The sequence below is a fragment of the Anser anser genome (genome assembly GCF_964211835.1).
Source record: "Anser anser genome assembly, chromosome: 2".
In the NCBI taxonomy this organism is placed as follows: Eukaryota; Metazoa; Chordata; class Aves; order Anseriformes; family Anatidae; genus Anser; species Anser anser.
Genome location: NC_139721.1, coordinates 142,221,049 through 142,248,998, shown reverse-complemented (window position 1 = coordinate 142,248,998; position 27,950 = coordinate 142,221,049). Strand labels below are relative to the sequence as shown.

The 27,950-nt window shown below is 35.9% G+C and overlaps 1 protein-coding gene across 1 annotated transcript in view; it reads right to left on the bottom strand.

Annotated features, from left to right (window-relative positions):
* The window catches only part of MALRD1 (MAM and LDL receptor class A domain containing 1), a 266,757-nt gene that overhangs the window by 150,782 nt on the left and 88,025 nt on the right, over positions 1-27,950 (bottom strand). The window contains exons 21-25 of the mRNA XM_083826051.1: positions 23,839-23,995; positions 19,566-19,676; positions 18,370-18,583; positions 13,794-14,041; positions 7,973-8,270 (exon numbers count right to left, since the gene is read on the bottom strand). Coding sequence (XP_083682177.1) covers positions 7,973-8,270; positions 13,794-14,041; positions 18,370-18,583; positions 19,566-19,676; positions 23,839-23,995 — 1,028 coding nt within the window. The remainder of the gene's footprint in view (positions 1-7,972; positions 8,271-13,793; positions 14,042-18,369; positions 18,584-19,565; positions 19,677-23,838; positions 23,996-27,950) is intronic.

Genomic DNA, 27,950 nt, shown 5'->3' with positions numbered 1-27,950 from the left:
CATCTCTTTGCTAGATGTATGAAAAAGGGAAATGTTAATACAGCCACTCCAAGTGGTAGGTTGCAACCACTGAACGTGACCAGAAGCAGACATCAGAGGGAGAGTACCTCATGCACTGCCACCCTACAACTGCTTAAGCTACAGCTAAAGGAATGTGTGTCACATCCCAGATGAGATGCTGCACCAATGTTATGATAAATAGTCTCTGAAGCTGTCAACTTAACTCCTCAATGTCACATCACTTGGCAGTCATTTCTGCTTAAGCTAGCAACAAAGCAAATCAGAAATAATTTCTGGTAAGTATAAACAAGTGTAGGAAAAAGAGACTGATAGGAGATGAAAACAAAACCAAGTATGTGAAAAAGAGTTCTAAAATAAAAAACTTAGATAACATTCAGCTCACAGAAAGATAGACATTTATGCTCATGTGTAGGCAAGCTGTGTCTAAATTCCCATTAAAACTGATTGGGATCTAGTTGGTATAATCATTGGATTTCAAAGAGTGATGACATCAAGCTAAAATAGAAACCTAGAGTTTTATTTGATTCCCCACTCATAGAGCATCTCAGAATATGTAAAATATTCTTCCTCATCAGCAGCTGCTACACCTGAGGGCATAGGCTTTCCATGTATCCTTTGCTACACATCTGTCAGCACTACAGAGATTTCTCCTGAGTGGCTGGGCAGCAAAAGAGCAATATAGTATACTGTCTATAATTGGAATTTAGATACATAACACATTGAATCACATGTAGACATCTGATTTAAGTCTTGGAGCTCAATCCCACCCTAAATATTTCAAGTCTTATATAAGCCTATAAAATTTGGATTTACTTTTTGTAAAGATTCATTATGCACATTAAGCTGGTTTTATTTATCCCTCTCCTTTGCCCCAACTTTATTTTCACTCAGAGACCTAAAAATGCAACACAACAATATGAGGGATTTCCTCAAACAAATAAGTATTTACTAAAATGGAAAGGCAGAGAAAGAACCTTTCATCTCTCCATTTCACTAACATATTTCCTACCTGGTCTGGCAAAAAAGGAAAATCTACAGGTTTTTCGTTGTTGTTGTTTTGCGTGCGCTTGGTGAAAAGCATGTGACCTCAGTCCTTCCACCTTTTTGTTCTGGAGGACAGCTTCTATGATTATTGGTGACATATCCTTTGTCTGTGTTCTGGGTTAGCTGGAAGTTTCCACATATCAAAAAGCACTTTCTCAATTTCCATTTCTTCAATCTCTTCTGCCTGTGTGAAGCACGTTAGGTGATCTGACTTTTGATCGGTTGAGCATGGTATTTCCACATTCAGAAATGCCTTGAGCATTTTGACTGCTAACACATCTTTATACCACTTATTTAACTTTATCTACCTGACCACTAAACCCCAAACTAGGCAGGTTAGGTATCTTTTCTGAGAGCTACAGTATCATTCCACTTGGGAGACATAGTCTGTTGAAAAGTTTGAGAACAAAATAAATCCCCTAATGAAAATGAAGCTGTGCAGTGAAGTGACTCTACTCTTCCTTAATGTAAAGCACAAAATATAAACTGAGCTTCCAAATAACATTTACAAATACCTAGTGAAAAATAACATTTTTGTTTTCTCTCTGATATGTATAATACTGAAAATGCAAACACTTTGACTGAGGAAGTAAAACACAGTCTGGATTAACTATTGATAATGTGTGTTGAGTAGCCTCTTCAAATTGTTGCTACAATTAGAGAGGGAGAGAAAAGAAATATGTACATGCCTGCAGGCTTAACCACACATGGAAATCTTGTTCCAGAATATCTAGATATTTGAAAAGCCCAACAAAGATACACTTCACTAAAGATAAACTAGGGTTAGATACTGTGATATTTAACTTTTCTTTCAGAAAACAAAACAAAAACAACTACAACCAAAAAAAAACCCTCTTTACACTCTTTATACTTCTAAGAATATCCTATATTGCAGCATTATTTCTCTACCTGTATGTGTGTAAGAGAAAAATAATATCTAGACTCTAGTAAGAGGAATCGTTTAGTCAGTCCTTGGAATGTAAAGGGTTAGAGCTTTCATGTTCTTGGTTTACCCAGGCAGAAGCAGGCTTTGCAGATGGAGTATGTAACACATAAGGAAAGGCCCGAGCTAATAGTGCCAGCATCACTTACAGTCCTGGAAAAGTTTAAAATACTAAAAAAAAAAATCTTCTAACTTAGTCTTCCCGGTAAGGTGAAAATAAGAGTGGGATTCTTTAACAGGGAGTCTCCTTTATAAATATACTATCAGGAATCACACTTCGCCATTTCAACATGCTGTGTCACCTGCTGCTTAAGAAACTCATTCTATCCTTGAAAAAACATTTCTCCTGACCTGACATTTGTTTATTTGACTGTTTCTGTTGGGTTTACGTGGCAAGGTTTTTGAATGCAGGTGTGGCTTAGAAGAATCTAAGAAGCTGCCTCATGTGTGATTAGGGCCAGTTTCATCTGTCTCCAAAAGGGACCTGCTGCTGGCTGGAGTTGAATCAATAAGCAAAGCTGTGTGCACCTCTGTGAGAGCAGATTTAAGAAAGGGAAAAACAAACAAACACATAAACAAACAAATAAAAACTGCTGTTCAACAACAGCTGGGAGAGCGAGGAGTGAGAACCAGCCCTGCAGCCCCCAAGGTCAGTGCAGCAGGAGGGCAGGAGGTGCTCCAGGCATGCAGCACAAGTTCCCCTGCGGCCTGTGGAGAGGCCCCTGCTGGAGCAGGCTGTCCCCCTGCAGCCCATGGGTCCCACACGGAGCAGATCTCCACGCTGCAGCCCGTGGAGGAGCCCCCGGTGGAGCAGGTGGATGTGGCCTGGAGGAGGCTGCGGCCCATGGAGAGCCCCCTCAGGAGCAGGCCCCAGGCCGGAGCTGCAGCCTGTGGAGAGGAGCCCACGCAGGAGCAGGGGGCCTGGGGGGAGCTGCCGCCCGTGGGGGACCCGTGCTGGAGCAATTTGCTTCTGGGGGATGGACCCTGTGGTACGGAGCCGTGTGGGAGCAGTTCTTGAAGAGCTGCCGCCTGTGGGCAGCCCCCGCAGGATCAGTTTGGGAAGGATGGCATCCCGTGGGGCAGAGAGTGACTGTGAAGGAGTGGAGGAGACAAAGCCATGAAGGAGTGACAGAGATGAAGTGTTATGGACTGACCACAGCTCCCATTTCCCATTCCCCTGTGCTGGTTGGGGGGAGGAGGTAGAAGAGGGTGGATGGGGGGCGGGAGGTGTTTGCTTTTAGTTTCTCACTGCTCCAGTCTGTTAGTAATAAGCAATAAATTACATTAATCACCCTACGGTGAGGATGTTTTGCCTGTGACGATAACTGGTGAGTGATCTACCTGTCCCTATCTCAGTCCTTGAGCCCTTTACACTGTATTTTCTCCCCCTTTTCCTTTGAGGAGGGGAGAAGTGAGACAGCAGTTGTGGAGCTCAGCTGCCCAGCTGAGTAAAACTACCCCACTGTTCTGTGACACATTTCACAGAAACACATCTGTGGAGGCCCAAGAGCTAAGGAAAGTTCTGGAGATTTTAAATTGTTCTGCAAAAAAGAAAAACAAGTGCTGACAGTGCCCTATCTCCAAGGACCTTAGATGACATTAATCATGGTTTCTGTCCACTTTCCAGAGTTGTAATCAGTTACGGGACAAATCTAGGCTCTGCTCTGACTGCTGAGTTCACAGACCCGCATTTAATTCACGTCTCTGTCTACCTAATGCAGGGAAAGCCTTTATCCACTGTGATGTTTCAGATAACATGTTTTGCCACATTCTATTGATAAATTAAACATGTCAGCATTATAATTGAGAATTTTAGTTTAGTTTTTCATTTTTGTTGAGTTACCTGCAAAAGTGCAGCATAAAAATCTACTCTAACTGCTAGTTTTTGGTTGACTAGCTCGAGCCCCCATCAACTGAGATAGGGAACACATTGTTTCCTTTGCAATAAGAATCTGTGATGATTATACCTTTTCCAAGGGACAACTCTGATGGATTCCTTATACCTTAATCCTGGTTCCGTCGCTGACTCACTATGCAGCCTGAGGCAAGTAACTCATACTGCCTCAGGCTTCTCCAGTGTAAAATAAAAACAGTAGCATTTACTTCACTTTTAAGTAATAAAAAGAGTACACATATAACTAAGAGAAAACTGCAAACAGAAATGAATCCTAACCTGAACTCCTAATAACACATTTACAACATTAGGAATGAAAAAAATAAAATAAAATTGCTGTTGACAGTAAAATTATCAAAAGTCTGTTTAACTGAGAACATTGATGCCTATACATATATATAGGTAAACCTCTATATTATATATGTATATTCTGTCTACAAAACTTCAGGAGCATATCAGAAGTTATGAGTATTCTTCATAGGCTTACTGTTTGTTTGTTTGTTTGTTTGTTTCCCCATCACTGGTTTTAAAGTGCTTTAAATATTTTACCTTATTTGTTTAATGTCCTCCTCTCTCAGACAATGGTCAGGACTGGTTGCTTCAAAGGCAGATATAAATTCTTTGTTATTCAATTTGTTGTACATAAGGAGACATTTTTTCCTTCTATTCTGTAGGACACCACATTATGCACAGAAGCATAAAATGTGATTTTTCTTATATATTAATTAGAATAACTGCCAAGGTTATTTCTATTAATATGTCTGTAAGATTTTACAAACCTTTTATCTGCAAGAGTGATTTAAGCAACATCTCTTGCTCTTTATATTACATGCATTTGGGGGTAATATCTCAAAACGATTTTGGCAAATCTGATTCAATGACACATTTTTTTTTCCTTTGCATTTATTTTCATCTTTAGATTTGTTGCCAAAATCTCTCTCTCTCTATTTTTTTTTTATGAATTAGACATTTGTACTAGAACGATTCAAAAACCTGCTTAAAAACAAAGAAACCCACAGCCTTAGACAAGGCTGTATTCTTTAATGTCTACTCTTGAAGGACCAGAAAAGTTCATGAGCAATGAAATTAGAAACTTTGCTAGTGGTAGGAAAGTAGCCAGGGTGATATGGGCTACACACAGCACCACTGCAGGACACAAGCAAAACATGATATTCTTCCATACTCTATTTATAGAGTGAGGAGTTGATAAGTGCCAGCCTAAAATGATGCTTATTTTTTCTCAGGCACAGTGTTTTAAGTGGCTCTCATTGACTTGCCACTTCAGCATCACTGTTGCTAAGTAGCATCATGAGGACAGTTTACAGCATGCTGTCAGTCTACAGAAAATGACAATGCTAAATTTGAAAATGATTTTTTTCTAGTTGTCCAGCACACTCTTTCAGCCTTTAAGCATTACTTTTTATTTGTCCAGAAGAAAAACACCCCCCATTCAATGTATATTTGTATATGTTTAGAACTTCAAAGAGTTGGCATACAGTCAGGGGACAATCCTTCTGAAAAGTCAGAATCCCTGTCCCGGGTGTGCAGATACGTATATTTTTTTTAACTCTATTCTGTTTAGTCCTTACACTACACACATTGCGTAGCATGCTATAGCATTCTGTGTGCAGAAATAACAAGCACAGGACACCTTGTTACTGCTCATAAGACTCAGAATAATCTTGCTTGACATAATACAGTAAATTCTGAATTAAAAATAAATAACCAAACAAATAAGAATAGTATTATTTTTTTTTCCATGTGGCTTGTTGAGTTAGTGGAAAATCAATTGCAGATTGCAGGTATTTCATAAAAACTACAAAGCAAGCTCTTAAAACAGTGAGAACAAAAAGTGCTGAATAGCAAAATTCATTTGGGTGCACAGAAGGGGTAAAAAGCATTAGGACAGTTGCTATTCACCGTGCTATTTTGAGTACCTAAAATGAAGGAAACTTTCTTTGCCAGACCTGAAAAAAAGGAAACAAATATCCAAATATAGAAGAGAGAGCATATTAATCAGATGGATAAATAAGTGTCCATATCAATTCTGCATTGTCATGGAAATAGATGCCAAGAACTATGAATCTCTGAGATAAAACATTTCAATTTTCTTAGCCAATATTCTCTCCAACTAAAGACAAGAAAACAGATCTTCTGCATCCTCAGAAACTTTTAACAAATTTGAGCAATAGATATAAGTGTTTCACTTTTGGTAAAAGCCTTTTTGTCTCTGCATATAAACAGAGAAGTCTAGGAGTCCACATTTCTGCATCTGATCACCACATCCATTTTAACTGTCTCTAGTTATATAGTTAGATCAGAGCTCTTTGCATAGCCCCCAGTTTGCTACTGTACAGAACATTTCTGTATGCAGGAGTAGATTTCATACTCTGATTTCTAAGCCCCCATTTCAAGCAGTTATCCAAACAGACGTCACTGTTAATTACAGAATCACAGAATCATCTAGGTTGGAAGAGACCTCCAAGATCACCTAGTCCAATTAGTTGCTGTAAGTTGGAAGCCTCAGTAGTTAATGTAAATTCTTGTCCAGGACAAGTAAAAATTGTTGACATAGAAAAGACGGTATGTTATAAGGATGATTTTAGACCATTATCTTAAAGTGTTGTGAATCTACAAAGTTCACAAAGTACATCTTAGATGAGCTACACCAAGAAATCAGTCTCTGGTGGCTTTTTCCTGAGATTTTAGTAGCTTTTTTATTATATACATCATAAAAGTATTTTGGAACATCCTTTACTATCAAAACTAAAGCTTTTAAAGTTTCCTATGTTGCCACAGGGACTCACATCTACCATTAAGTGGATAGAGTCTGAAAACATCAAAAATAAGAAATCAGAAATCTCAGCTAGTGTTCCTCTTGGGGTAACATTCATATAAAACTGAACTTTAAAATACAAATCTCATTTGCAATAAATATCTATGACTGTTTTTGTCAGAAGTAGAGAGCCAATAGTGTATACTGTAAGGATTTGGTAATTTTTCAGCATATGTCTGGAAACCATTACCCACATCGTTCCTGCTTATCTAATGGACAAAGCACAGTATAATTTTTTAGGTTTGATGTAGTCTCATCAGTGGTATATTCCAGTGCCTGAGCAGTGCTTAATGATATCCTAAAGGGGAAGGCTACTCATTAGCAGCAGTAACAAAGCAAAGCAGCTCACATAAATTAATGATCCATTCTCCCAGTACTCGACATTGGGAAATATTAGCTTTGTTTTATTCATCAGAAAGACAGAGAAGCTAAATAAAATGGCTTGCCACAGCTATGCAGGAAATTTGTAGTAGGCCCAGGAAATCTCCCAAATTCCACTTTGGGAGTTTAAATTTCAGCAAGGGTAGATGTGGAAGGAGAGAGATTTGTTCTGTTCTGTCAGAAAGAGTTTCTCCTTTACCATCCAAGGAAATATTGTTAATGAATATCATCAGTGCTATTAGGGGCAGCTATTACTTTGAGGATAGTGGGATCTGTGCCCATCAGAACTTTATAATTTGTTTTTTTTTTTTTATGAGTCTTATTTCCTTTGTGCAGTAAGTGAGGCTAATGCAAATAATAGCTCCTATGCTGATACCATATCACAAGGGAACAAGATATGTATGGTGCCAGCTCTCAGTACAGATTCCCACTAACCAAAAAGCCTTAGAGCCATTCCTATGTACTTACTACTGACCTTATTACAAGATGGGTGTGTTGGCTCTGTCCTACTCTTAGTTCTTTATTTTACAATAACTATATTTTACAAATAAATACTGATAAATAAATCCCACTGAATTAGCAGGATATTGTCTAAACATACTTGGCAGAACATATGTCCCACAGATTCATAAGAATTAACTTAATACCACAAAAGTTATTTCACGAAAATAACTTCATCAGCATTTCAAAGAGCTACTTAAAAGCATGTTGGTTTCAACATGCCATTAGCAAGAGATGTGTTCCATTTTTATTTTGAAGGAGAGACAAAGAAATTAAAACAATACTGCTATGTATTGTTTCAGAATTTAGAGACATACATTCATGCACAGTTTTATCTCTAGCAAGAACATACCTGTTGGAGGCAGTGTTGTGGGTTCTGCTGGTAAAAACTCCTGGAATGGTAAACACTCCTTAGATAATGTGATGTCATCAAGTGCTACACCATCTTTGGGACCTTTTCCAGCTATCCCTTCAAAGATGACTTGGAAATCTTCCTCTCCATCTCCAATCAGGTTCAGTGCCTGGCTCTGCCAGAAATTTCCCTGGTTTCCAGTAAGACTAAGGAGGATTCTTTCATGTTTTGACATAGTCCTCTGGTAGACAATCAATGATCCAATGTGAGCTCCATACATATAGTAATAGAAAAGTATCTGTAAACAAGAGCAATAGCCTCAAGTATACAATTGGTGAGTTCAGACATATTCTGCTACAGTATTTACCCTAATTTTTAAATGGAGCAGCATTAGCAGCATTCAGTCTAGCTCTGTGTTTTACTAATTCAAAGACGATTTAATTAAAACACACACGAAAATGACTTACTAGTGAAAATTTTTTAATTATTCCATAAATCAAGCTTGGAAATCAGCATTACGATACTGTGACAGCTGATCTTGCATCTCTTTTGAATTACTTCCATGTGTAAATGCAAAAGAAAGATTACACTTGGTAAAAATAAAAAATAAAAATTAAAAAAATATAGGAATAGAGCTGTTTACAATTTTGGAAATAACTTCAGTTTTCTGGTGTTTGTGATAGATTACAGAGTGTATAATTAGAAAATAATATTATATAATCTATTATGGGAGCAAAATGGGCTGCATAAACGCAAGATAATAAAATAAAAAGTAAGTAGTCCTTGGATCAGAAAACTGTGAATTTCAGTAAAAATGGGAAAAACAAATTAGTAAGTCCTGAAGTAAGATCAAGTACATACAGAACATAGAAATAAAAACACTGACTTCTCTCTGCTATTTTCAATTCAAGAGCAAAGTAACAGTTGTATTTGATTATATTAATACTTAGGCTAGTTCAACATTGTTTCTGACAAATATAGAATATTTCCAAGAATGATATAAGACCCTGAAAGAAGGCAATTCATGCTACATTATGCAAGAACACACCTATAGTTCAATTTTTTCCTAGTCTAATGCATAGCACAAACCCTAAAGAATGAAAACTCCATCTTATTTATTATAGCTATAAAAAACATAATAGCAAATATTATGATACCCATGTAAATGTTAAGTCAACACTCTCTGTATTACCTAGTGCTACAGGATTTCATAAGCTTCTGCAGTCTTTTGCAAAACATATACTTAAAATATTAATAAAAATAATTTTATTTAATTGATTTTCTCTGCAGTTGATTAGTAAAGCTGTCAACGGCTTTGTGTTACAATTCTTATGAAAATTTTATTATGGTCACTTTCAGAATATCTTCTGTGCAATGCAGTAGTCCAATATAATTTTTATTAATCAGGTTTCTTGCATGGAACTATTCCTATTTACCTGCTGTTTTCCTGTCCTACAACTACTCTATTTCTTTTAAAATCCTTTTTGTAAATTAATTTGTGCATTCAGTATATCATTAAATTATACAATACTTTTCACATTTTTAAGACTAATTTCTATCCCTTTTTACTACAGCTAAATTTTGTTTGATTTTCTGACATTAAATTTTGAGCTGATATTTCCATAGGACTGCACACCACTCTGCTGCTGATTGGCTACAGTTCTTTTCAAAGCTACCAAACTGTACTATGTATGTTTTTCTTTTATGATCATTGAATTCTTCTTTCCCTCGCCATGATACACACACACACACACACTCTCCTGGTGCAACTTGAAGCCATTCCCTCTTGTCCTACCGCTAGTTATCTGTAAGAAGATGCCAATTCCCAGCTTCTATTTTCTATTTTCATCAACTTGTTCTAAATTACACTGAATAATTTGGTATTTGGAAATAACATACTGGTATTCTGTAATGTCACATCATTTTGAAGTATCATATATAGTGGTAAAGTCACTATTGCGAACAGTTATACACACAATTTTGAGCATGTATACAAGTCCTTTCAGGACTGGGACTGCACATATATGACTTACTCTTGAGTCAGGCTTGAGCTATGCCCACTGCTAATTCCTATACAGAATTTCCCTTGCATCAGAATGCAGGCTAGCTCTCTAGCCTTCATTCTCCAAGGTTCTCTAGATGTGGTCATTTATCTTGGCTACTTAATGTTTTCAAGTCTATCCTGAAGATTTTTTCACACATTTTTGATTTATGTATTTGTTTTTAAATAAATACTGTTTTTGTTTCTAACTAAATATCAGATGCAAGAAAATTCAGGAAATACAAGTACAAACAGCCCTCCCCACACCATATTCTTTCTATCATGCGCCCTTTTAAAGAACTGATTTTTTTGACATCTTTCATATATGTTATTGACATTTTTCATATATCTTATTAAAACTTCTTGGCTTCATTCTTAAATTCTCTCAGAATTCTCAGTGTATACCATCTGCATTTGCTTACTTAATGCAATTGAAATTAAGACTTTTTTCCAACACCATCTCTTTTGGTGTTATAGTCTCCAACAATGCTGCTTCTTCAAGGCTGGTTCGAAGGAGCAGCTCGCAGGCTAGTACTTCCACAGTGCCCTGCAGTGAATATTAATCCAAATAAGGTATTTAAACTTTCCTGCAACATTTTCAACATAGTTATTTTCTCATTCCACTCTAGTATATATAGGCTTGGTGGTTTTTTTAATAGTTTCCATTTCCAAGTAGTAAAATTATGTGTCACTGACAACTCGACACTGAATTTTCCCTTTTCTTTCTCAGATTTATTTTGGCATATTCTCATTTTTTTTCTACTTGGACAATTTTCCCTGGCTTTCTATTCTTTTTCAAGCTTGGTCTGTATAAAAAAAATAAATAAATAAATATTTTTTTCCCCTCCCATGTACTTCCCTTTATGTTTGCTTATATATATTTGTTTTATTGGCACAAAACTCTTGTTGTCCCAATGATGTAAAAGTTCATCTTCCTTTGACTTGAATGGGTCTAAGATTCCAAACTAATTCTGAAATAATATATGATGTAGCATTTCCTTCTCTAGTAACTCACAGAAAGGAGCAAAATACTTTTGGGACCATCTAACCTGCTGGGGTGAAGCTGTTGCTTGGAACAGTTGTTCATTACATGCATTTTCCGTTACAAGAAATTTCACTTCCCTTGGTTAGCTGCATAAATCAAAGCTTCAGAACATGTCAGAACTTAAAAAACAAAAACAAAACAAACAAACAAAAAACTACTGAAATGTCATTATTTAGTTACATTTTCAGGCTTCACCATGGATGTAGAAGTTTTGTTTGTAGAAAGTACATAGACACAATGTTTTTTGTAGATGTTTTTTGGCATGACAAATGTAACTGTTTCCAATAGTTATGTTTTGAGCACTTCATTATATTTAATGTGTGATACATTATGTATATTCAGACACAATCCTGTCATCTTCAGTTCTTCCACTTTGTTTTGTATATATGTTTTACTGTTCACAGATAGAAGTTAAATAGTGGAAATGTTTTTGTTTGTTTGTTTGTTTGTTTAACCATAAAAACAGATAAGGTCAAGAAAGAGATGTTTTCAAATACAAAACTAAAGAAAGAAGCAAACATATACAAGCTCAGGTGAGCAGAATTTGTGTAAAATTTATAAATACATTTTAGCCAATTTAGAAAATGAACTTAGAAAATATGAGATCCAAATTTGAAGACATTTTTTAACGGCTAGATAAAGTTTTGCTACTGACATTATTCATGTTTCGTTTGGATCATAAAATCATCCCATTTATGTTTAAAACTTCATTACTTTCTATCTATAAAGGTGTTTGGGAATTATCACAACTAGATTTCTAAACTAAACAACTAGAATTTCAGTGAAATTGACTGATCAGAAATCTCAAAACAATCATAACTCTAAGTTTCAGAAAAAAACTCTTTACAGGTTTTGATTTTCCTTGTAAATGAGACTAAAAGTGAGATAAATGGACATAGAAGCAGATGATTGGTAATTTTTAATAGAGATGTCATCAATTGTAAAACACTTTAGGACTATATCAAGCTAAGATAGCCCTCATTCAGTGAGCATGGTGATGTGATCATATAACCAGTTCAGCTTGAAGTTTTTTTTTGTTTAAATAATTCCTCTTCATCTAGATTTTCCTCTTGAGAGAACTAGTTACTAAGGCAAGGTACAGTAGATATGAATCTGAACTTGCAAAATGGGACAAAATTCTAATATAAAATGATTACGTATCCTGTTTTACCGGCAAAAACTAAATGAAATTTTACATCTTCTATAAATATAAAGGACATTGATATTTCTCAGGTATGCACAGAGATACAAAACCAGTATCACTTATAAACTAATAGAGTAAGAATTCCATTTGTGGCATCAGGAGTAGAGATGCTCCAGATGCTGGAGAACAAAGTGGTTATGTTATGCTAAGACCATTAAAAAGCTGTTGAACAAGTGTAATTGGGTAAAGGTAAAGAGCCAATAAACACATAAACACTTCTGCTGCCAAATTAAAAAGATCTTCATATGTGAATAGCAAAACAATTAGCAAAAGAGTAGCTTGAATGTTGTTTTCAATCACAGTAGTTCCAAAATTCTTTACCTTAAATTCGAGTGTGGCATAATGCTTAGACCACTATTCATTTGTTCACAGTTCCTTTCAACTCTAATAATTCACAGAAAGGAAGGATTGTCTTTTTTGTTAGGAGAAAGTCCAGAATCTTAACTAATAGAAAAATTATTTCCTTAATCTCAAATAAAATGGTTAAATTATATGTTAACACCTCCCCTTCCCTTTTCTCTTAACTATTTTTTTCTGTTTGTTTGTTTTTTCTTTTTCTTCTTTTCTCTTCTCCAGATCAGTTCTTTAATTCCGGAAATCCATTCCCAAATTTATCCTAAAAATGTTAAGCCATTTTCTGCTCCTCTAATTTTCTTATGTCTTTCTAAATTTTGGGTGAGTGATTTTCTGAAGGCTAAAACCCCTATATTTCCTCCCATAGCAGCTCCATTTATAATAATTTATAATAATTATTAATTTATTTATAATAATCCTCTCCATTTAAATAATATGTAGATGTTAGAAATTCAGATACCACTCATCTTTGCCTTGACATTTGAAGATGATTTGAAAACAATAGATGCATACACAGGGGAAAAATACCATTTCAAAATAGCACATAGTTCAACTTTCTGGAAAATTCCCTGAATTTTCAATATATATCAGCGTCTCAGAAATGTGTTTTGAAAGCTGTATTATGAAACTACAAATTACCATTTTAGTACAGACTGTAAAATATATATCACAACTAGAAAACCTTTTAATCCAGATTTGCAAAGAAATTATCAGGATCAAATCACAACAATATGTTGTAACACCTTAGAAAATAAAAGCTTATTTTTCTTCGGTTTTTAGAGAAGAGTCAATGACAGCTTTCTGTAGTGCAGTGTTCCTTTTGAAGCTGTATTCTTTCAAAGCAACTTGTTACTGTATTCATACACATTTTCTCCATTAAAGCACATACATAGTTGTAGGCTAATTAGGGCTGGAGTTGCATAAGGCATATTCTAAATTACATATTGCTTTCACTGCTGACTTCATTTCAATCTCCTTCGAAGTACTTATGTACAGAAATCATTCTTCTCCCATAACTAGCAATGAGATTCATGTTTTTTCATGATTCCAAGGTGGAAATAGTTTGCTTCTTCCACAACGTTTGTTTTTATCAAGAAATATCTCATTTTAGGAATATTATCTTGGTGTAATCTAGAAATCAAATTCTGCATTCCTGCTAGTATCGCACCCCACGTACCTTGCAGTTTTTATTCCTTCTGCTTAGCACAGGGCTAGCAATCCTGGCTTTCTGTCCTGGCAGCTGAAGAAATGAACTCTTTATAAAAATATAATGACCAGATGGCTCTTGCAATGTATGATCAGCAGCTGGTCCAGTGCCCAATTTTGTAGTACTGCTTGTTCTGAGGCTCCAGTCAAAATCATCATTTTCATCTTGCTTCCATCCACAAATATCAAACTCAAAATCACAATGCCCAATAGAGGTACCTGAAGGATATTTGCAAACACATGAAAAGACCTTTTTTTTTTTTTTTTCAGAAAGTTAATTGGTTACATACATTACAAACTAGTATACAATTACCTTAAAAAAAAAAAAAAGTATCAATAGAGAGAAAACCACCCATGTGTCTTATTAAACAGAGTATTTTTAGTGCCCTATAATATAATTGTGGGGCAAGATAAAACTGAATATATACAAGGTAGATGTCTGTGCTCTTAGTGTAACCAACACTGCTGTAAGTATAAAAAAATAAAGGTAATTTAATTTAGCAATCTATTTTAGGGCAAATTGTCTAGCTCTAGTTTTATAGGCCAATTCATGCCCTCCATAAGGCACCCAAGACATCTGCAGAAAACTAGCCTCTTCTTGGAGGAATACTTTAAAGCCAGGTGAGATCCCTGTAGTGCTGAAAAAGATAAAAAATGCCTATATTTATGGAACAAAACCCCATCCAATTAAAAGTACAGAGCACTAGAGAGACACATCCTCCATGCAGACACAAACAGGCAAAACATAAATGTAGAAGTGTTTACTTTGAGCTAAATCATACCCGCAGTTAGTTTACTTCAACATATTTCCAGAAGAATTCACAGGTAATTTATTATCCAATATGCAAACATAGATAATTATCTACATTTCTTCTTCAATTGTATTTAATGCCTAGAAAAATAGAAGGCTGTCATAATTTTGATTGATATTTATATGCCACAACATGTATGCTCTTCACTGATTTTCTAGTCTTGAACGTCAAAACAGTCAATGTGGTTAGCCAACTGCCCACATAAATTAAGGTTAAGTCAATTATACTGGTCCAAAGGTTTAAGCTGCATATATTTCTCTACTATGCATCTATAACTTCATTATAATGATTATCAAGCAAGACTAAACTTGCTGAAATAAGCTGGAATTTTGCCAGAGCCTTCAAGAGACTTTTGACTGTGCTTTTTGACTTACTATTGCTGGAAAGGAAAGTACTTTGAAGATAAGTTGGGAAACTGAATAGATCATTTGGTCTGACAGTGTAAGAAATGACAAAAGCTTTCCCCTAAAATATAAACAAAACTTGAACCTCTTCTAGGGTCTGATAAAGCTCAGCCACTTAAAAGTAACTTTATTTAATTGGCAGCTGGTCAGATGCCTCAGTAATGAGGCCAAGGAGTCAACATCCATGGAGTCTACACATGGCCCAAAACAGTACAGACAGCTGCCTCTTAAATTTGAGGCTGAAATCAGGTGAAAGATTTATTTTTTTTCTATTTTTCACAAGATCACACGGGTGGAAGAGAAGTCTGAAACATTTTCTTATAAATATGAACTAGTAAGAAAAAAATAACTTCACTTTTATCTTTGTCTGAAAATACAACGCTATCTTAAATACTAATAATAACAACAAATCCCTAATGCACTATAGGATTATCATTTATGCAAAACATAGATAATAATTTACCTCAACTGAATATAACTGTCCTCATCTTTTGCTATTTGATCATTTAGTTACATATTTCAGGATCCTAGCTAAAGCAATTTCTTCAATTACTCACAAATTTCATCTCTAGTCAACAAAAAATCATCCATGCAACTGACCATTTTACTTTAAAGTCATGTTTTAAAGAATCAAGGCCTTTATACAAATCCCCTTTAAACAACAAAAGCATAAAGACTTATCTCCCTGAGACAAGATAGTAGGTAACCTCCATTCCCTATTCAGCTGTTTCACATAGGGATAGAAAGTTCATACTCTTGATGTTTTCCTCCCTTATGCATGACTTAGAAGGTTGAGATGCTACATGTGTATGAACAGGAAGGACTCTCTATGTGGTAGGCACACAGTTCTAGGTGGATACGTCCCTTAGTAGTTAATGAAATAAGTTAATATTGGCAGTGCTTACTTAACATTAAATTTATTCTTAAACACAAGGAAATAAAAAAAATGTCTGAAGAAAACTACTGCTTCAGATGAGTTGCAACTCACACATCTCAGGGTAAAACAGCTATGTCTAGATGAACAAGCAGTATGGAACTATAGAAGCAGATTTGTAGAGCTAAATACATGGTATTGGGGACCTGATTGTACTTGGGACCGTGGGGAAAAGGTCAGGAAAGAGGACTGAGGTGTGCACAGGCTGAATGAGCAGCAGAGGTTAGAATGCATTTGATGCTCTCCTGGGCATCTTTACCAGTCATTACCTCTTCCAGCAACATTGTGATCTAATTTGTTCTCAAGTACATGCAATCAGAAAACCATACTAGTGGCATTGCATTTAAAGAAAACACATACCACTCATTCAGTGTCTAATGGAATAATTTCTAAACATTGGAGTCTTCAGTACCTCTGTAAAAAAGTATACTTGAATTATTTTACAGCATTGAAAGTCATGCAGCTAGCTAAAAAGAGCCCTCAAGAAAGAAAACAAAAACAAGGTACAGATCTCTCAATAGTAATTTAACAACTTTATGAGGCATAGTTTATATCTCAGCATCTAGGTTATGTCTAGACGTTGCTAATTAGACTTTGTGAGTATCAGCTTGTGATACGGTCCTATTAACAGTTTAGAGTTTCAGGAGTATTAGAGAGATTAGGGACTAGTTTCTTTTCAATATTTCATTAACTAGGTTATGATGACTCGTGTACATAGCAAAAAAGAACTGTGGTTAGTGGTAGTGATCCATGAAGGCTTACTGCTAAAAGGTACTTTGGAGAAGTCTTGAAACTGCACAATTCTCATGTTTTTTAAACACAGTTGCCATGCATACCTATTTAGTGTTTTCTATCATATTTTAACCCTACTAATGCTTTTCCCTGTCTTCTAAGTTTGAGGTTTTCAAGCTATTGTTCTATGGGTCAGCAATGATAAAACAGTTCTTCTCTGCTAGCTACAAGGAATGAAAAGATGTCACAAAGAGCGTAAATATGTGCTTCCTAAGGTTGGTCTCTTCAGAGGCAGTCTGTCTTACACAAAAGCTGTGAAAACATAACTAGCCTTTTTCTGTGTTCAGGGTACTAGCCTTACATTCAGAGGGGTAAGAAATTAATAAAGTCCATGACCTCAGTTGGAATATTAGCCTTGGGATGATTTGTCCTGGTTTATGACCTAAAAATAAAAAATTTCTAAATTATCTTTGAAATAGGCTAACTAGAAAAAACAGGTCATGAAACTAATTAATTATGATGACAAGGAAATCTTTTTTGTCATCACAATATCATCATGTATTGTGATAAATGTGTACACCATTTTTGCAAAAAGAATATTTTCACCTATTGCTGTTATGCATTTCTATTTTATTAAATATATAAGGCAGTTCCAAGAAAAGGAAACTGAAATTCTTCAGTACATAGTGAAAACTTAAAACGGCATACCTATTTCAACTTTGGGGTGAAAAAAGAAAAAAAAAAAGGAAGAGAAAGATAAAGAGGAAGAGAAGGGAGAGGGACGGGGAGGGGGAGGGGGAGCAAAGTCAGGGAAAGCAAAAATTAAAGTCCAGTTCCTGATGTTGTTACTGAAAATTCTATTAAATAGCTTAGTGACATGCTGTCCCTGGTTTGGAAATCAATTAGAAGTTTATTAGTAAGAAAATCAGTCAAAAAACAGTTTCTTTGCCTCATACCTCCACTTCAAATGCTATCAGTGGATTTGTGTACCTTTGCTTCACAGAATTGTATTCACTAAGAAATTGATAAATTGTGTTCATAACCTCAATAAAAATGAGGCTACTTTTCATACTGTAGCAAACAATGGAGATCTGATTGTGTGAGAATTTTCTACAATTTTATGAGAAAAAAAGACAGTGTTAGTACTACCTAAACAATATACGTGATCCTTTTCTCCAGAGGAAAACCCATTTCTTATTAAACACCATTCTTTGTATCTGATACTACAGATGCTGTTTCTTGATATCTCTTGTAAAACTAAAATTGTACTGTATTCATACTAAAATAATTTGCTAAGAGATCTGGCAATCCTTGAAATATCAAAGAAGGTAAGTCCCTATATCGCAAAGATATTATACTTGATGCATTTTTTCAGCTTTAATACATTCTCTTCATATGGAAAGCAGATTTTTACTGTGTTTTAAAGACAGATGCTTTCTGAATTATTTTAAGAAATTCACTAACAGCACTTTTTATTTTCCATCATATTATTTCAAAGTAAATAATAGTAATTTAAAATCCATAAAAGCCAAAGAATATAATTAAATTATTACCTTCATGTTTGCTGTCTTTAGCGATGAGCTGCCAGCAGTCTTCAAGTATTAACAATTCACAACTGCCATGGTTATTTGTGATAATTATATTTTAAAAAACTACTATACTTACTGCAAATGGCAGGGCTCTCATCTGAGTTATCTGCACAATCATTTACAAAATCACAAAGATTATCCTTTGGGATGCAGTACTTGTTGGCACATGTGAATTCCTGTAATGTGCAAGGTCTGTCTGGGATGAGCAAAGGGGAACAATCTTCAAAAGTAATATCATCCACTGCCACATCTCCCATGTAACTGACACCACGTTTCGCCCTGAAAAGAATCTAACAAAAAATTATACAGATATTACAGTAAAACATGGATAAGATATGCATGCATCATGAATAGAACAGAAAGCAATTGTTCCTGCAAATCTTGGAATAGGAATTGGTCAATTCTTATTCTTGTAGCACAGTCCTTGTAGGTACAGTAAGCTTGTACCACTGTGTGTACAGATCTGTCACTATAGTTATTGAAGGACCATTACCACAGGAAAGAAAATGAGTGATACAAATAGATACTAGCTCCTGCTCTTCCTGAATTAATAGCAAGGGTTCACTTACTTCTGCAAAGCGTGAAATGTATTAATCTTTCACCCATTATTCCCATGAAAGTTACAAGTTAAAGTTCAATTAAAAGCCATTCAAGACAGGAGGGCAATATAACATATTTTTAAATGTTCCAGACTGTCTCTATGTTTTTTTCTTTCATTGTTGTTTTGTTGTTGGTGGTGGTTGGTCGGTATTTTCTTGTTGTTGGGGTTATGTTTATTTGTTTGCTTGTTTTAGAATGAAAATTAAGCACGACATACTCATGACTAACCATCTCTAAGATGCTGAAGCATCAGCTTATATTTGGATGTGCATATCATGCTCAAGACTCTTTTTTTTCTTAATCAAATGCAAAAATACAATTCTACTGCACACTAAGGAGAAGGAAGTGGAATAGTTCTAAACCAAGTCAGTTTCAAGGATAGAAGGGATTTCTGTCTTAAAAATGGATGTCTGTCTAAAATCAAAGAGGAGTGAGAAATTTACAAAAACTTGTGTTCAGTTCAGGTAAATGATCAGACAGCCAAAAATATTACTTTTTTTTTTGTTGTTGTTATTCAGAAGGGGAGACAGAGTGGGGGGGTGGGGGTGGGGGGGAAGGGGGCAGAAAGGGAAATATGGTAAATGGTTAATGCAAATATGGTAAAAGGTAAATGCAAAACAAAAGTACCTAAGGCCAAGCTGTCTAGAGAGAACACAAAATATGAATACGCACCTGAAAATTTGAACGAATTCCCAAGAACACTTCTGCTCTGTTCCATTGTGGACCTTGGCTGCCGCTTTGAGTCCATAGTTTAGAAGTCTTGTTACCAGTTTTACAGAGTACCTGAAAAGGAAATAATTACAGGTCACAAAATATCTTTCCATTACCAACACACTGCAGGTTCCTTAATTTTGTCTAGAGTATCCTGTATAATTGATCTCTATACCAACATTAAATATCAAGTGCAAAAGGATTTGCCAGTGTAAGCCACTATTCAAAGAAAATAATGCTTTAAAACTTTCTGATCTGCTCATGAACACACTCTGCTCTGGGTCTTACCTCAGTTAATTTACCCACTAATTAACTGGAACAGTTAACCACAAATAAAAATTGCTCAGGAAAGAGTCAAGATCCATTTGTAAAACATGAAAAACAGCACTAACAACATGTATGAATAGTTCATGCATTTACTACATTGCATTAGATTGCTCCATTATAGTTCCAGGAGAGATTTAATGTCCTGGTTCTATATGATCATATGAATGATTTTTTTTTTTTTCCCTATAGATAAAAACTTGTTTTTACCTTCTTAAGACTGTATTTTACTTGTTTGGATAATAGAAGACTCACAAATACCTATAAACATTTGAATAGCCATTGAACTGGAGAAACCTAACACTTCAATATTAGCACATTAACACAAAGTCTTATATATGCTTTACTCCATCCTCTTGGGCATCCAAATTCAACTGAGCTAATAACATCCAGATAGGAGTTTGATGATGTTTCAAGTTGTGTCTTCAATCAGTACTCACAGAGCTAAACATCAGTTCACCGGTTGCTTGCACCACTTCTGCTTCCAAGGATTTATTGCTACTTTGTGTAATCTTCTTAGGGTACCCCAGACATTTTTCATCTTAATGAAAAAAATGCTTTTTTGAAAATGTATGTAGTCCCATGTGTGTGCATGGTATTGTATAACAGGTAAGTTCTGGCAAGCAAATAGCAGATCCTCCCACTGAAGAGCTTTCATTCCAGAGGAACAAAAGAAACCAATGTTTATTTGGAATGGAATGGAATAGAAAACAAAATGACACCTGGCTTTATAGACAACAAAAACTGCTCACAGAAGACATGAATTTTAAGGCAAAAATAAAATGGAGAAAAACAGAGGTTACAGATATTATCTGAGAGAATATGAGGTGCTGAATAAGAGATTTTTCTTACTCTTACATACATGCTATACAGGTGTATGAATATAGATATAAATGTTTGGGACAATATAGACAGATGTACAATTTTCCACAAACTGTACATTACCTATTAAATTATAAATCCAATTCCTTCATCAGTAATTCATATTTTCTCTCATATCATGCCAGAAGTTACAATTTTAAAGATGAACATGCCCATAAATTTATATCTTATTAAAATCCAGGGCTTCTCTGTACCCTAATTTACCTGAAAGCTTTGCAGGTTGTTGAAAAACGGCTTCTAATACTTTGGTAGAGTTAGCTATAAAAACCAGAAAAAATGTTTCCAACAATTATTCAAACTGAAGTCGCACAATAAAGTGACAACTAATCAGTGTTTAAGAAAGCCACAGAAACACAGGAAGACAGACACTCCTGCAAATAGCATGTCCTTCAACATGTCCTACATTACATTTGATGGCATGGACACAGACTAAGGTGGAAAAAAACGAACTTGTGAATTAAACAAAAATGTGATAGTCATGAGGGAGAAGAGTAAAAAAAGGATATAAGTGATATTCAGCCATAGAAAAGATTCACATTTGTATAATACTTATAATCTTTAAAAGAAAATAAAGACATTAAATAATTATATTTTCTCTCTCTGAGCAGAGCCCAGCAGCCGCCCCATGTCAGATCAGAGCCAGCTCCAGCTGGCTTCAGAAGGGACCTGGTCAGAGCCAAGGCAATAAGTGATGTTGTTTGCACCTCGGTGAGAGCAGATTTAAGAAAGAGGAAAAGCTTCTGCACAACAGAAGCTGGGAGAATGAGGAGTGAGAACCAGCCCTGCAGACACCAAAGTCAGTGCAGAAGGAGGGCAGGAGGGGCTCCAGACCCTCAGCAGAAGTTCTCCTGCAGCCTGTGGAGAGGCCCCTGGTGGAGCAGGCTGTCCCCCTGCAGCCCACGGGTCCCACATGGAGCAGATCTCCACGCTGCAGCCCGTGGAGGAGCCCCTGATGGAGCAGGTGGATGTGGCCTGGAGGAGGCTGTGGCCCATGGAGAGCCCCCGGGCCGGAGCTGCAGCCCGTGGAGAGGAGCCCCCGGTGGAGCAGGGGATCTGGGGGAACTGCCACCTGTGGGGGACCCGTGCTGGAGCAGTTTGCTCCTGGGGGATGGCCCCCGTGGTACAGAGCCATGTTTTTGAAGAGCTGCTGCCTGTGGGAAGCCCACGCGGGATCAGTTTGGGAAGGACAGCATCCTGTGGGAGGGACCCCATGTGGAGCAGGGGCCGAGAGTGACCGTGAAGGAGCGGCGGAGATGAAGCGTTAGGGACTAACAATAGCCCCCATTCTCTGTTCCCCTGCTCTGTTTGAGGAGAGATGGTAGAAGAGGATGGATGGAGAGGGAAAGGTGTTTTCAGTTTGCTTTTAGTTGCTCCCTGCTCTAGACTAGTTAGTAATAGGCAATAAATTACATTAATCTCCCTATGCTGTGCCTGTTTTGCCCGTGTTGGTAATTGTTAAGTGATCTCCCTGTCCTTATCTCAACCATCGATCCCTTTTCAATCATATTTTCTCTCCCTTTGAAGATGGGGAGTGAGAAAGCAATGTGGTGGAGTTTAGTTGCCCATTAAGGTGAAACCACCACAACAATTAAGCAATTGAAATTAGATACCTATTTACAATGTTTAAAATGCAATAGTTTTGTGATTTTCCTTTGGTACATCTTAAAATCAATTAAGTTATAGATGGGGGGAAAGTCAATTACGTAATAGAGGGACATTGTCTCCTGCTAGAGGCAGTGGTTGGAACTGAGATTAAAAAAAAAAATCTCACTATGTTTGTCTTTTGTGGTGGTACCTTCATCCTGTGATTAACTGGGCTGTTAATTTCTGCAAAAGCATCTGTGGACTTACTTCCAAGTAACACGGATTCCTACACTCTTCAGAAACTCTGGGACACTAGGGCAAATGAAAAGAGGTCAAAACAAATTGACCGGTCCCAAAACTTTAAACTGAGAACAAATCATCTTTATACTCTGATCTCCCTCTAATTCTGATGAACTAAAATTTGAATACCTGCCAGTGCCCTAGGAAGATCTCTATTACTTGGGAGAAATTCAGTGATATTTTTAATTTGTTTAAGAATTCAAGGAAACACAAAACATGCTTCCTCTGAACAACTCGCAAGACGAATGCATTGTCTGGAGGACACCTAGTTTTCTACTGTCAACATACATTTTAATTTCATCTTCAAAACAGTTGAATTCTGCCAGCTTTTCATTATAATTTTGTTATTCAGTGTAATTGAGCCAGTGAGAATTTATTTATAAAATTAAATTCACTGGCCACAACTAATTTGATACTCACTGCACACATGATTGGGTATCATAACATTTATGATGATGTAAGTTATTATGCAACATTCATGGGAAATTCTCTTATATTTAATATGATTTGTGGAAAGAACATGTTGAGAACAATTTTGCTGTTTTATTCAGTCACTTTGTAGTGACTCACTTGATCTATAAGCTGCTGAACAGTTAGATTTCCTTTACAGAAATACTTCTATTTTAAATGGAGCGAAGAAAATTGTATTGATAAGAAAGCTTGTTATTGTTAAGTCCTAGAAATAACTCAAAGTTTCTTACATTAATATAATTAACTATTGAAAAATATATGTTAAGCTTTTCAAGGAATAAGGTATTTCTACAAAATTTCACAGTGATTTTTGAAACAACTACTACTTTTTTCTAACTCCCACATTCAGCCAAAAACCTCAGTTTCCAAATACATACTGACGCTTCTCAGTGTTAAGGGGTATTATATGGTACTTTTGCCTATATGGAAGTTTCAACCACGATACGTGTATAAAGGTCATCATTTTGGCTTGCTGTAGAAACTTATATTTTCCACAGCTTACACAAGCTAATGCTTCCTTCAGATCTTAACATACTGAGAGCAGTAGAGTGTTAGCAATTATTCATTTTTGTTTATTAGTAGCCTAGTCTCTAATGAAACTAAACGACAAAGCATTAATTTTCCAGCAATTTCAGAGAGTAAAAATAAATCAAAATAAATAATATCTCCATACCTCCAGAGAACCTACTGTTGAACCATTCATATGGTTCCAGAACACAATTTTGCACTTGGGCCCCGTAAGGGAGATGACTGGGGTAGCGATGTCAGCAGTGTGACCAAATTCTCCGTTCGAGCTGTCTGCAAACAAATACCAGCCTTCTACAGTATACCTGCTCAGAGAGAAGGGTATTTCTTTATTAAAAGAAAATATTTAATCAAAATTAATTCAAGTCATACTAAAGTGGTAATATTTCTTTATACAGATATAGCACTTTCTAGCTGGGTATCTGGATACCCTTTAATTAATAAATGTATTACCAGAATTCCACAAAATCCCTTGAAAAGTCATCTAGTACTTTTATATCACATCCAGACAAAATACAGAGCTGAAGTCTGCCTTTACCCACAATATCACATCACAGCAGATGGAGGGCCTTTGAGCCCATCCTCCCCCACCCCACCCACCCATCCTCTTTCATCAAGAAAATCAGAGGCCTACTCAAAGCTGGGGTATACATGGATATTGCCCTGCTTGAAGTCAAGAAATCCCAAGATATTGGGTGAAACTCTTCCTGCTGGGAAAGACAAGGCTGCCTTTGCAGTATGCATCAGATTCTGAGTGTATGCAGAGAGTTTTAGGGTTTTGGGTACCTGATATTTGGTTCCTGAAAAACTTTCCTTTCAAAGAAAAAGTGGCAGTTGACCAAATACAAGATTCTGTTCTCTTTAATGGAGATGCTACACACTCCATTGCTGAAAAGATCCTTTCCAGCAAGGGCTTATAGACTTGACTATAGGACCTACATTACTTAAAGGTCCTTACCTGAAATACCTTTATTAGGATTTCCTGGCTTTTCAGTTTGCCTGTTTGGCCAAGCTCTGAGCTACAGCTCCAAAAAGTAGCATCACTGCAATCGTGAGAAGGCAGTGACTGTACCAATAAGTATTGCCAAGAGAAATGTGGGTTATGCCAAGAGGTTGTTCCCAGACTGGAAGTTTTTGCAAACAGGAATGGTCAGGACTACAAGGTACAGATTCAAGAACATATTTTTAATTCACAAGCCTGCTCTAAGTAGGTAGACTTAGAACAACATAAAGGATTATAAGACTATTGTCTGTGGTATGACTCAGCAGTTACTTAGCTGTCTTTGCTGCACCAGCAATATTAAACAAATATTGCAAAACCTTTTTTTCAATAATCTACTGAAGTCTCTGAAAAAATCTGATAAGCATTTTTTTCTTTAAAAGATGTTATAAATTTAGAAAAAAATAACAGTTATTTGAACAAAACAGATTACAGTGCTTACATTGAAATCAACATGTATTATTTAAGTGATAAAATAAATATGAAATTAGCACATACAGGTTTATCACTGTAAAGTTACCACAAAGTTAGTAGATTAATTTTTCTGTGTATAATAATTAACATTTAATAATAAAAAATAACATATTAAGGTATATTACTTAACTTGTAGGTCAAGGAGAGTCTGAATTGCACCTTATATTCAGTCATTTTAGGAGCAGTATAATCTAACTAGAGGCACTACATAGTACAAGATAGGCTAGAAACAGGTAAAATTATCTCTATATTCACAGCAATTTGCTCTGAGGATTTGAAGTCCGTTCATTCATTCATTCATCCTTAGAATCAAGTATGCAGTAATTTATATCTAATATGACCTGTGACAGACTGATGGTCTGAAAACAGCTTGATCTTCCTGGGTAGCCCAGGGCAAAGAATTTTGCACAGTATCTCCTTACCCAACATGTGGTTTCTCATAAGGATATATTTAAATGAAAATCCTTTTCCATCTCTTCCTCTTTCTTGACAGAAAAGACTGCTAAAATTTTCCTTCATAGGGAAAATTAAAACCTAGTAATAACTACTGACATAAAACAGCCCTTGAAAATTCCTTGTAAATCAGCATCTGGTTCATTGCTTGTTACGTAGAGTACTCTTTCCACCTCCCCTGGTCTCCTAACAGGAAAAAAATAGATTAAACAGACAACTGCTCTAACCATGGGCAAGTACAGAAAATATTTTAGTAAGTGAAAATTGCAGACAATTCTGACACTATAAATCTTTTTAGTACAGAAATTACAGGCTATGTCCTTCAGCTGGGCTGAAGGAACGTGTAATTATAAGAACTTCCATGGATCAGAAGAGTGGGAGCACTAGTTAGTTAATCAGCCACAGTACAATCCTTTGGCCATTAAGCACTTTCTGGAGGTTTCCCCAAACCTTACCTAGCATGCAAGAATGAGAGAATAATTCTTTTTGTAGATACTGGTAAAGATGTGTGTAAATTAGTGAAAAGAAGTGGGTTATTCTCATAATTTTTTTTTAGCTAGGGAAGATGATTCTCTAAACTGTTAATATATTTGCTTTATTTAAATATTAAGTGGAATACTAAAATATCTCATAAAATGAAGAAATTTATTGCAGGAAAAGATAACATCATTTTGCAGACAGTTTCTTACATGCTAATTGGAGAATGTGAAGTACACATGATTCATAATCAAAAAATGAAGACTTTTATATAAAAATTCAATAGTCTGTGGGATGGGTTTCCAATACACTTTTCCAATATACTTTTAGATAGAAATCAGATACTTGCAAGAAAGTCACTGTCATGATCAGAGTTAACATCTTCTACTGCCACCCATAAAATAGTTATCTACTCTGAAGAGTTATAATGTTCCTTTCTTATAAAAGAAGAGCCCAAAATTTTCTAGAAGCAAACAAACAAACAAAAACTGTTTGTAAGCCATATACAAGTATATATTTTGGAAGTAGTAAAAACGCTTTAAAAATAAATCTCAAAATGTGGGTCAAACCTTCATTTGGCATAGGTCAGACACATTAAAGGTGAAACCTCTAGGGATTGTTGATAAAGATAAGAGGTGTTCTGGTAGTATTCTAGGGGAAAGCGTAATGATCGGGGAAAATCTGAATCTTCCCCACAATCTTATTTTTGTTTTCATTCAGAAGCAGAAGAGAGGACTGCCTCTGAAGCTTTTGTTTTATCACAGATTCACAGAACCACACAAGAGTTGGGAGACCTTGAAAAATCATCAGGTCCAACCTTTCATGGGAAAAGGGAGCCTAGATACTTTGAATTTCTAAAAATAAAATAATACTAAATGTAAAGAGCTGTATCTCAAGGAAGGAAATCCATACTTCCTGAATTACTTTCCTTTGATCCTGGCAATTTAGACATCTTTATAATTACTACATGCATTTACATCATCCTTGAGAAAGTTGGAAATGAACTATTGCAGAAAATAACTAATAAATAGAGTAAAATATATACAAGCCTTAGGGTAATTCAGTAATAATACATCCAATATAAAAAGTAATAAAGCATTTTTGTTAAAACAGCTTCTAATAAGCTGGTGTGACAACTGAAGTAGAAACCTACATAGTTACAGATTTTTCAAGCAAGTCTGCATTTGAAATATTCATTTCCCTCCTTTCTTCTGAAGAATGATGTTGCTTCAATGTAGTAATATTTTTTTTTCCCTCAGCTCTGAGTTTTCTACTAGAGTCTTGCCTAGAGATAGAAGAATATCCAGTTCTCTTAAGGTTTGTAAAAACATTTAAAAATTCAGAATTTACTCTGCTGCTGGGAATTCATGTCTTCAGTGGCCTAAGACTATCAGTACAATATTTAGAACAACATTCAAGAGGGCTGTTTACAATCAGCAGAATGATAAAGAGGTCTGAAAAGCAATAACACTTAAAAACCTCTTACTTCCCAGAATATTCAGTATCAAGTTCAGACCTCTCAGTGAGATTAGTTTGAAAGAGCAGTAGGGTACAATCAGTGCTCTGATGAAATTCAGACATCCATCTCTTACTTGGTGCATTCAGTCTGAAGCAGACCAAAACCACATCTGTCTAGATAATTCATGTCCCATAGTGCATACTCAATATTATATTTGCCCTTGTTTCAGTGTTCGCTGCAAGGTTACATTTAAAACTAGTAAACCAGATTAAGGTCCCTTTGGTGATACACTTGAGTGCTACCCACACAGTGGGTAGGTCACAGGGAGAGTATGTGGTTGCAAAAGAATATTAAGGATGTGTGGGAAAGTAAAGGAAAATGGAAAGATCAGAAGGGG